Source organism: Podarcis erhardii (genome assembly GCF_964252035.2).
Source record: "Podarcis erhardii genome assembly, chromosome: 5".
NCBI classification, from domain to species: domain Eukaryota; kingdom Metazoa; phylum Chordata; class Lepidosauria; order Squamata; family Lacertidae; genus Podarcis; species Podarcis erhardii.
The window spans coordinates 39,261,738-39,273,869 of record NC_138509.1 but is presented as its reverse complement, the minus strand read 5'-3'; the positions used below and the strand labels follow the sequence as shown (position 1 = coordinate 39,273,869).

At 41.6% G+C, this 12,132-nt stretch overlaps 1 protein-coding gene across 1 annotated transcript in view; it reads left to right on the top strand.

Annotated features, from left to right (window-relative positions):
* ADGRA1 (adhesion G protein-coupled receptor A1) overlaps positions 1 to 12,132 on the top strand; it is a 314,546-nt gene that overhangs the window by 132,470 nt on the left and 169,944 nt on the right. The window contains exon 7 of the mRNA XM_081863153.1: positions 2,376 to 2,589. Coding sequence (XP_081719279.1) covers positions 2,376 to 2,589 — 214 coding nt within the window. The remainder of the gene's footprint in view (positions 1 to 2,375; positions 2,590 to 12,132) is intronic.

Below are 12,132 nucleotides of genomic sequence, written 5' to 3'. Positions count from 1 at the left end.
GTGGTTTCCTCCTTGCTCTGCTTCTTTCCAAGGGAAAGCTGCTCTTCAGCAATAGAGTGGAACAAATGTCAATCTGGGAAGAATCCAAATTGCTGTTTGCTCTGATTGAGCACTAAAGAGTGGTTTTCCCTGGGGGAAAGCAGCAGAACAAGAGGAAGTGTCAATAAGTTCTCAGTGTCACAGGGATAGGAAGTTTCATAGCCTGGTTGCTGCAATGGAAAATGCCATCTCCTCTAGCCTGTCCAGAGTGGCTGGGGAAACCCAGCCAGATGGGTGGGGTATAAACAGTTCTGGGCATTTATAAATCTCCGTCAAAACAGGAAATGTGAATTTTAGTGTATTGTTAAGGTGTTCAACATAAGCTAGAACAGTGGTTTTCAACCAGTGTGCAATGGCACCCTGGGGTACCTTGAATGATGGTCAGGGGTGCCACGGGCAACACTGGCCTCTGTCCCTCTTTCCTTCCCTCTCTTCCTTTAATGCCCTCTTACCTCTCTGTCTCCCAAAGGCATGTGTGACTGTTTGTTGCTGCAGCCCTGACCACAAGCTCCCCAGGCAAATGGTGCCTCTGGGGCTGTCCAGGGGGTGCTTCCCAGGCCCCTGTGGGGCAGTGGGAGGAGACACCTCTCTTTGGGGTGGGGAGGGCAGCTCAGAGACTAGCGGCTGCTCAGAGGACTCCCAGGGAGAGGGGAGAGTTTAAGAATGCTCCACAAGGGAGGGTGTTTGAAAAGCATGATAGGCTGCTGACTCTGCAGGCAAGGGGTGACAGAACTGGGCTTCTGAGACCCACAGGGGTGCCACAGAAAAAAATGTAGTTGGTCAAGAGAGCCGTAGACCCAAAAAGATTGAAAAACTCTGAGCTATAGTATTAACTTTTGCTATATTGATAGTTCAACACGTCTTCTAGAAAAGCATGAATAAATAAATAAATAAATAAATAAATAAATAAATAAATAAATAGACTATAGACACTTTTGCTTTTCTGTTTGTCAAGAGATGTCAACATAGCCAAATTTATTATAAATATGTGTAAATACTAGAAAAACATATACATTGATCATGTTCATTACTTTCAACAATTGACTTCCATTCAATTAGTCTTGTGCCTGTTAAGTGTTAATAGGCTGATGTACATTTATTTATTTATCATTTAATTAGAGAAGAATTGCTTCCATCCTCTAAATCTGAAAAGATGCAAAGGTGCTTCCACTTTATGCTGAACTGGAAGCACTAAAACATTTCCTTTATAAGCAGAAGACCTGAGGATAAAAATTTGTACCCGTTGAAAGGTACAACCAAGTGAATAAATGTTATCATTATCTTCACAAAATTAAAAATGCAGAGCTTGAGACTTAGCTATTCTATCTAAATCAGCACTGCTGTGTTGTTTGTAGATTTATTACAATCAGTGCAGCTAAATGTGGAATAAAATTACTGCTTAGTACGAGTCACAGTATTTGACCCTTGAGCTGAAAGTGCTTTCTTCCTTGAAAATATAATGCTGTGTGCATTAGCTTATAATATTGTGGCAGCTGTGCTCAGCCTGGGCAATAAGAAGGAAAGGGAGAGAAAGTAGAAGGGAGGGAGAGACAAGGTCTTTCCATTTATTGGACCTTTTGCAAAAATATTGCACATTAACCCAACGTTACATTGAAATCAGCAGTGTGTTAATCACAGGTGGGTTGACTTGATCACGTGAGTCTAACAGGTTTTCCCCTCATAATCATAACTCTCGGCACAAACACTTTACTTTCTGCAGTGTTTTACCAATCATAGTATAATTGTCTTGGATTAGTTTACAGAATGAAGTGAAAACTGCCAAACTGACAATGTGATGGAATGTGTGTGTATCTTATGGGCATGTGTTTCGTTTCAGCAAACCTTATTGTTCAAGGATGGAAAAGAGCTTCTTCAAAGTTCTCAGCAGCACATACAGAATTTACTAGGAACTGTAAGGTCTGCCACTTGGTACTACTCATCTAGTTCACAGATCCCTGCCATACAAAGATTTATAGACATTGCTGACCACTTGGCAACTATGTTTGTGAGCCCTCTTCTTGACATGGGGCACAGGATATACACAGTAATTGCATCTGTGGAAGATACACCCTGTATCTTTAAAAAACAAACTTGGTATTTTCATTCTAGTGACAAGAAATGATGGGCACGATCCTGTACCCATTTAGCTGGAAGTAAACCCCATTAAATTCAAAGGAACTTGCTGCTGAGTAGACATGTGTAGAATAGCACTGCGAAGATGTACTTGTCCGTTATTGTTTCTGCTGACTCTAGTACTGCTCCTCTCCTCTCCTCATCACTAACAATGCATGAACAATGCAATAAACGAATTGTTTCCTTTATGCTCTCACCTACAGCCGGACCGCTGGAGCTGCCTCTATTTGAATTGATACCATCCCAGAGACAAGTGGTTTTTCACGGCGACCGCTTGCCATTTCAGTGTACAGCAACATACCTCGATAATACTACACAAGTGCATTGGTACCACGATGGACGCCTAGTTGAAACGGATGACGAAAGTGGCGTGTTTGTGGAGGACAGCATAACACACGACTGCTGTTTAATCACACGGTAATATATTCCCATCTTTGGTATTATTTAGAACAGCTTTTCTCAACCTGGTACACTTCAATTATATATAGGGCTATAATTTCCATCAGCCCCAGTCAGCATGGCTCAATGGTCAGGGATGATAGGTGTTACGATTCAACAACTTCTGGAAGGAACTGGGTCAGGGGAAACATACAGTGTGATTTTAGCAGTGTGGTGAATGATGGTGACTAGTTTGGGTTTTTGTTGTGGTCTTTCCTGGCTGCCAGGTCGATTTCCATCTTTCTGAGATGCTCACACTTCTCCAGATTCAAACTGGAGCCTAAATATTAGATGTTAGAGTCTCTCCCCCCCCCCATTTCACTTGGTTAAGCTGTAAGCCAGTGGCACCTGCGTGGTACATTTGACTTATTCGGGAGAGGTGTTTGGAAGGTAACATAAAGGTATTTTAATACTCCCAAGTGCTTTAGGAGACATACGATGAGTAAAGAGAGTAACTTCTTCTCAGAATGATCCCTGAAATACTCGTTTCTTTTGCTGATGAATTCCAGCTCTGCAGCCTCGTCCATCAAATGTCTACCAAAACTTTCCATTTAAATTCAACAATGCTTAAGGGCAGACATTTCCCTGGAACACGCATGGGTTTTTGATAGCCCTTTGGAGGTGTCTAAACTAGAATTATAGGTGATTCTGTTGATAAAAAGCTTCTCATTGGTTATGTATTATATTCATGATAGTTCTTACCTCTGAGCAGATATGTATAGGATTGCGGTGTTGACATATTTTCCCCTCGTGGAAAATGGCTAGCTGCTACAAACTACCTCGCAATGGATGCTCCTTCTCCCACCACTTTCTGTTAACGATCAGGTGGAGTAATATTTAAAGGCTGTCTATGAATTCTCCAGTCTCTCTCTCTCTTTCGCTCTGTAACACAGAGGGGGAAAGTGTTCACACTGATTAACATCAGTTTCTTTCCCTTCATATCCCATCGGCGTTGAAAGTCTTCAAGGCCAAGGTGATCCCGACAATTGCTTATGCCATCTCAATTTGGGGGACTTTTGTCAACCTATCTCACCTGGAGGTTATTCAAAATCAGTTTTTAAGAGGGATATTGAAACTGCCCAACTGTGTAAGTAATACAGCGTTACGCATGGAACTTAATACTGTATCCCTGGAAAATGCTCTGTGGAAGCACATACTTTGTCACTGGTTATCTCTATGGCACAATCTCCCAAACTTGTACTTGATACAATGTATGTGGAGAGATGATTTCCAGAGCCCATGGGTAAAAAATTTACAGCTGAAAATCACGGCAATGGGAATCTCCCCATCCAAATTACTAGAGCAGGACATAGTTCCAGCTAAAAGAACAGTAACCTGTAAACTAGAGGAGATGGACTTGCAGCAGAAAATGGTCTTGGGCAATGGTACCTGCTCACCCCTAAATCTTGGTTTATTACCCCTCTTAAGGCTCCCAAACTATTTGAATTCCTTAACCTCTTCAGCTCATAGATACACCTTTGTAAAGGCAAGATTCAACATCTTCCCATCGAACGTGCTGAGAAATAGATTCTCCAATGGACAGATATCGCTCTTATGTGATTGTAATTGTGGGGCACCGGAATCGTTGCATCACATAATTCTTGATTGTGCTTTTCACTTATCGGCCAGGAGCAAGTTTCTTGCTCAATACCTAAAGGGAATTGCCGATGATACGATTGAAGCCAAATTGAGATATCTATTAAATGATGATGACCCCCTAAGATCACTCATGGTTGCCAGATTCTTGATCAGCGTTGTATCTCTAAAGAAGAGAAATGGACTCCTGTGTGGCTCGGATAATCCCTTTAAACCATGATCTATGTTTTAGGATGTAATTAGGTCATATCACCACTGATATCTTCGATTAATTTATGAGCAGAGGGCGATGTTTAGGTTATAAATTTATTGTAATGTATGATGGTGGTCTTTTGTTTCTGTTTTGCTTTGGTTCCTGTTTGTCTTTTGTAAGTTTTGGCGGTTTTTAAATTTGGAAGTTTAAGTATATTATGTTGGTATGGGAACTGTCGTGTGATGGGCCAATGGCCGTAATAAAGATCAATCAAAATCAATCAATCATCAGTTTCTTTCTATGTCGACCATTTATTCATTAGTATCATTTTACTAGAACAAGCTTTTTCTTCTTAAAAACGCAACTTCGTTGTTTAACGTCTTGGATTTATTTATTTATTTTCAATCACTCTTGCCGAGAACCTCTGCCCCCATGAGATGTTTTTCAGAAGGGTCCTGCTGTTGCCCCTGCCAGGAATGCCTAGACAGAACAATTCTCAAAGCCGCATGCATTTGGCAGCAACCAATGCAAATGTATTAAGAACCTAAACCATTCTTTATGAATTTTATATTGGACCGTACAGTCTCAGAACTACGATGCCCTGCCAGGTTGCTCTAATTTGTGTGTGTTTACTTTATATCGAGGAACAACTGACATCATCTAGTTCATTTTTTATACCAGTAGGAGACTGGAATGATGAGCTATACTGCTGCTTTTCAACCTTTGCTATGCAAAAAAAATGTTTTACAGTATACAAAATTGCCTTGTGGCGAATGTTTAGAAAGATCAAAAAAGAGGGAGCATGTTGAATATGGGAAGGTTGAAACTGATTCACAACATAAAAATCAATATGTGCAACGCGGGGCTGATGGTTTAATTAGTTCTATCAAACACCTGCTGCTTAAATTACTGGGTAGATACTGCCCTGCCCTCTCATTTCTGCAACTGCAGACTTTCTTTGCAACCCACCATAAAACTAAATGTCTGATTAATATGATCTAATCTGCCTTGATTTTATAACACTTCTCCTCCCACTTTCTATACCCATGAAGTTAACAGAATGTAGCCCATATATTGCAATATTATGACCTAGCATTACTTTTGAATATTACACTAATTGTATTTTTGAAAGCCAACACACTTTGCATAGTTAACGCTTTTGAATATTTGCGACCCTTGCAAAAATAATATCTATCATGTGGGGTCAGGGATAGGGAGCCAGTAAAATCGGTGAGACAGCATTTTGTAGCTGTTTGCAAGGTTCCCAGAAGAACTGGAGAAAGCTTTAGAAAGGGCTGTTGAAAATGGAGGGCCATTTTGGCTCAGCCTCAAGTATAGCTCCACATATAAAATCAAATTAATGTGTGTGCAACTGTTACTGTAAGTGTTGTCATAGAAACAGGGGCAGTCTTCCACCCCCTGTGTTTAACTGTATGTGTTGCCTTTTAGTGCACATACTATACTTCAGTGCAGATACTAGTCTTTCCAAAGCTACTTTCTGAAATTTGTAAAGAGAATGACTAAAAGTGTCCATATATCCTGATTGTTCTGGATATGTATTTCCAGCTCAACACAATTATCATTTATAGACATTCCAGTTTTATTGTCTTTCCTTTGTAAATATAAGATATTGAGCCACATTACTAGCTTTCTATTACGACATAATTGAAAATAAATGACAACCTAAACATTTTTTGTACTGTGCTAATGAAACTAATTTATAAAGTGAGACTCTGCCTCATGACATTTTTCTTGGCAACAAATGTTTCCATATGGGACACTTAAGAATATGTTTTCAATTAGTTCTTACTTCAATTTTTCAGGTATTGGCCAATAATAATATTATTTGAACTTTTCAAAGTTACTCTGACATATCGTTTCCATGGTCATATGTATACTTTTATATATAAGTTAAGAAACTTGTTCTCTACCAGTCATTGAAATGGTATATTTCTACCATGAGCCAACCACATATTTCCTATAGCATTTGAAAATAATTTGTGCATCTGAAAAATATGCTCCCGGGAGCTGAGTTCAGCTCATTTCCCTGAGCAAATGTTTACCTTGTATTGTCAAATTCCTTTATGTCTTTGAAGATTATGGAAATGTGTGGCTAGGCCATACCAGCCTGCCCACTTCTTTTTTAGTGGCCCTTCTCCAGCTATTCCCTTTTTTCGGAAGCATGGTTTGTATTCACAAAGGAGAAAGCCTCAACCCAAACAGAAGGATTAGCTGCCCCAAATTTAATAGTATATTATGAGGCACACCAATGAAGTTGGCTGAATTGGATTTCACATAGTAACAAAGAGTATCTATGTCAAGTGTGACAACTTTTTATCAAGATGCCTCTCAATTACTTAAATGTGAGGAATCTGTTTTTGTAATAAATCATCATCAACAGTAACAATTAGTAATACAAAAGAGAGGACCTTTTTTGTCATGGCACTCTGAATTCCCCTGCCCCAGGTCATATCTGTCACTGGCATTACAATATTTTCAATGCCAGGTAATGTTCATTGGATAAATGTTGGAGGGTATGAGGTTATCAGACCCCCGAACTGTCTGAAGCCAACCCTGTATAGGGAAGGTTTTCTTTAATGTTTATGTTTTATTATGTTTTTATATTTTAATGACCTTCCTAGTTGGCCACACATTTTAGATGATGTTCTTTTGTCACAATTTAGCCTTACACTGCTTTTCACTTTATAGGTTATTTTTTTAGCACAGCCACAATATGTTTTAAATATATTAGGTTTGATGAAAAAGAAAAAGGAAAATGTTGACACCAAATGTATAGATGGCATAAACATGAGATAAAAGTGCGTATGGACGATTAAATAAAGTGCAGCAGGAAACCCCGGCAAGCAGCTGGAAAAGAAATGTAGTTGAGGGAGAATATAGGCTTTCAACAAGGAGCAAGATGGCAAGCTTCTGTATTTTCCAGACACTGGCCTGGTTAACATGTCACAGTAAGTCAAACCATGGCCTATGCACAAACATGCTGGCGCCTTGGGAGGACCTTGCAGCACAGCATGAGCCAAACTTTAGTGTACCATCTGAACCTAGACTCAGAGGCGGAGCAAGGTGGGTGCAGTGGGTGTGTCCTGCCCCTGGTGCCAGCTTGACGGGGGGTGACATTTGCTGTGCTGCCCCGCCGTTTCCCCTGTGCTCCCAGCTGGAGGAGGCAGGCAGGGGAGAGGACAAGCTGCACGGGTGCAGCTCCCCAGAGCTATGTTTGGGAGTCACAGGGGAGCGCTGTTGCGCCGTTGCCCCAGCCCAGATGGCACCCCCAGCACGATCATGGCCATGTCAGATGGCACCCTCCGGCAAGATCACGGCCATAGATCGTGGCACCCCTGGTGTGATCCCCACCGTGCAGGATGGCCCCCCCTCCGTGATTGTGGCAGCGCCAGATTGCACCCCCTGGGTACAATCGCCCCACCCCCTGGGTGGATTTCCCTGCCCCCAGGTGCATGGCATGTGTGCCACCCCGGGTGCTGGAGCGGCTAGCCCCACTGCTGCATAGACTTGGGGTTAAGGTCCCTCCTTTTTAATTATGATCAGTAACCAAGGTTTGTTCTATGTTCCATGCTAAAAGGGCTGGCTGTTGGTGTTACAGTGGTGCCTCGCAAGACGAAATTAATCCGTTCCGCGAGTCTCTTCGTATAGCGGTTTTTTCGTCTTGCGAAGCAAGCCCATTGACAGCTTAGCGGATTAGCGCTATTAGTGGTTTAGCGGCTTTTAGCGGATCAGCTGATAAGCGGCTTATCAGCGGATCAGCTGATAAGCGGCTTAACGGCTTAGGAAAAGGGGGGGAAAGGGGGGGGAAACCCGCAGGAACTTGCAAGACATTTCGTCTTGCGAAGCAAGCCTATAGGGAAATTCGTTTTGCGAAGCGCCTCCAAAACGGAAAACCCTTTCGTCTAGCGGGTTTTCCGTCTTGCGAGGCGTTCGTCTTGTGGGGCACCACTGTATAGCATTCTGTGTGAGATCATGCCATTTCTGAAGAGCTCTGTTGCAAAAGGCAAAGAGGAATCTTTGAGGATTTTGTTTGCTCTGTCTTAATCTGTAGGGCTTTTTTAAAAAGAAAAGAAAAAGAAAACACCTCTGAGTTAATCTCACTGTAGGTTTAAACTGAAAAAAGGATGTTTGTCAGGTATGCCAGAGAGAGGGAGAGAAAATGACGCTGCTGCCACTGAAGAATGACAGCTTATTTTTATAGCTCCATGCTCCAAGGCTGACTCCATGTCCAGCACAGCTATATGAATAAATGATGCAGGCTTCCCAGTGATATGAAACTGTAATGAGAACTGTGATCAGAGCGCTCTTCATCAAAGATAACAAGACCTTGCCAAAGTCATGTTGTTGCAAATGGTTGCGTGGTATTATATGTATATATTGATACATAGGTTTCTCAGGCGCAATGAATTTTTCTGTTGTTCTTTCAGTAGGGGGGAAATACAGTGCTTTTTCCAGCCATTTCCAGCTACTGGGGCTACTCAGCCAAGGCACCATAATTCCAATAAACATTAAAAAGGTTAACCACCTTATATTTGTAACACGTTTCCAACCATGGATTATAATATGGAAGGCGAGCTAGAGTTTACACAGAATATACAAGCTTTGTACTGTCAGGCTGTCAACAAAACTGACAATATATTGTGTAGCAGAGATGATAGCCCTTTGTAGGGATTTGAGAAATGGAGAAACCACGATGCGCACCTAAAGTTACATGAAAGTCGTGTTTTACACATTTTGTCTTCCGGCAAGAGAAAAAATGTCAAACAATACAGTCCAATAAAGAATTAAAACAACCGGCATTTCTAGAGTTAGTGATCAAAGTTCAGCCAAGAGCGACATGTCTAACAGAATAGGCTTTCCTTGGCAGGCTGTTGAAACTTCTTAAATGAATGGAAAGTGGCCAGTGCAAATAGTTCAAGCATCCCCAAAGCCAGATCTTATTTTGTGTGATACAAATATTGATTCGTGGCCAATGACAACCCTGAATGCAGAAGGCTTGTTTAATAGAATTTGTAAATACAGTGGTACCTCGGGTTAAGTATTTAATTCGTTCTGGAGATCTGTTCTTAACCTGAAACTGTTCTTAGCCTGAAGCTTTAGCTAATACGGCCTCCCGCTGCCGCCATGCCTCTGGAGCACGATTTCTGTTCTCATCCTGAAGCAAAGTTCTTAACCCAAGGTACTATTTCTGGTTTAGTGGAGTCTGTAACCTGAAGTGTATGTAACCTGAAGCGTATGTAACCCGAGGTACCACTGTACCTGGAGGAGGACAGTTGTGAAACCAGCTCAGGAAAAGTTCAGTTGTCCTACTTAGCACAACAGACGGGGGGGGAGGGGCAGTATACCGATGCAAAATGTGCTCTCATGTGACTTAGATTAAAGCAAAAACTGCAGGAGCTATAGTGTCTTGTGGGGCATAGGGTGAAAATACAAATGTTTAAATTAGCTTTTGATTGGGGCAGTTGAAAATGGAAATGAAGCAGCATTTGCAGCTTGATAAACATTACAGATAGTAGCAGTGATATTACCACCTGATTAGAGTGGCTGGTTGGGATCTGCTGTTAACCTCACCCACTTTGAGGTTGTCCAGTTCTGCAGGCTCTGGCTTTGGCTCGGCATCAGAGCAGTGGGGGTCCCATCAGAGGCACATTCTCAGTCTGAGGTGTCAGATAAAGTCATGTCCTCTAACCTGGACAATCCTGGGACAGTTAATCCCTCAGGCAATGCCTTGTCTCTCTCCCTCTGAGTAGAGGGGCAGGGGAGAACAGGACAGATTGCTTGAGAAGCAGCAGGAGTCTGGCAAACACTGAATGAAGAGCTGGGGAGGATATGGCGTAGCAATAACTTGGTCCTATGGCTTCCTTCTTTCCTGGAGCGCTCCCTGACTCATTTATTCTCTTCCCAAGTAATGGAATGCTTCCTGCTGCCAGATGGGTGTTGGGACTTCTGGTCTGGACTTCAGATTGTCTTATTTTCTTTCAAATATTTATGTACCCCTTCATATTCAAGATTCCTAAGCAGTGTACATAAAATATTTTAAAAAGAGAGAGAGAACAATTGAAATTCATCCTCAAAACAGGCCTTAAAATGCCTGCTGATTTTTTTTGTTTTAAGTTTTTGTAATGTGCCTGAAGTTCAGCAAAGAGGGTACCTGTTTAATCTCAATCACTAGGATTGGACCACCACAGGGTTGGGTCCACAACACTGAATGCCCAGCTTCTAGTAGCTATGATCCTTGCCTCTGAGCCATAGGAAACCACCAGCAGAGACTCCCTCAGATATCTCCATGATCAGGCCATGCTTTAAGGGATCAGGCATTCCTTAAGATATCCTAGACCCAAGTTGTTGAGGGCCTTCCAGAAGATCACTGAATCTGGCCAGTAGTGTTGGAACTGAATTGTGCTGGTTTGAGATCCAGGAAATATAGCATTATTCAACATCTATACACATTCTGAGGGAGAGGAAGTGTCAGACACAAGCAGAGGGTGGCAAATAAAAGTCTGCATTACAATAATGCAACAAATACTAATTTTAAATTTAATTATTTTGGTGAACTCTGCTGGCTACCATTTTCTAGCTGCTCCCAAAGGCATGCAATAAATAATCAAGGATTATCATACAAAGATTAGCACTTTTTATTCATCATCTTGGAAATGTTTTACTTAACAAAGCCTCGGTGTGGGTTTTCTGTTTGCTAGACCAGTTGCTGCTATAGTTTTATTGTGGTGGTGGTTCTTGTTTCTGTTGTCTGGGTTCAACATTGAATGTTGAGGGCTGTGTTGCTAGACCTAGTGAGCAGTGGGCTTTGTCAAAGCAAAGTCAACATTGTGGAATTGGAGGTTAGAAATATGAGGAAAAAGTCCTGCAAATAGGCTGTGTTTCACTTGTCTAGCGCTTCCCATGCTCTGGGTGGTTCCAGAGCTGACTTGACTACACAATCATTCAAGCAGTGGCAGAATGCCTAGAAGTATGAATGAAGCCAAGTTACAGGGAACCAGGCAGAGCGCCTTCTTGGTAGTGGCACCCGCCCTGTGGAACACCCTCCCATCAGTTGTCAAAGAGAAAAACAACTACCCGACATCTGAAAGCAGCCCTGTTTAGGGAGGCTTTTAATGTTTAACAGACTATTGTAATTAAATATTTTGTTGGAAGCCGCCCAGAGTAGCTGGGGAAACCCAGCCAGATGGGCAGGGTATAAATAATAAATTATTATTATTATTATTATTATTATTATTATTATTATTATTATTAGGCATCCTCTGCGATATTGAAGGAATCCAGTGGTTTATCTCTCAGATCATATAGCCTGTTTCTGCTCTGCATGCATTTTTCATACTATCACCTTTCTATAAATTGCCCCATATTTAAAGCAAGTAAGAAGCAAAGTTTTCTTTCTTTTTTTCTTTTTAAAAGAGTACAGTCTGCCTTTCCACTATGAAAGTATTCAAGGTGCTTTTTGTAGTTTGGCTCATTGGGACAAGACCCAAGAAAATGGCACCACAAAGCATGCATACAGATTTTCTCTGATTTAAACATCAATCCTGCTAGATCTGCAGCCTGCTCTTAAATTTGTTTTTTAAGAACTGTTGAAGGATTCTGTGGGAGCAGTGTCTAAGAAAGAAAGTATAAGGACCAAATTTTGGGTGAGTTGGGATGCTTTGCGTGTGCACCACTGACCGAAAGCCATTATAATTTATTTGGATAACTAACCT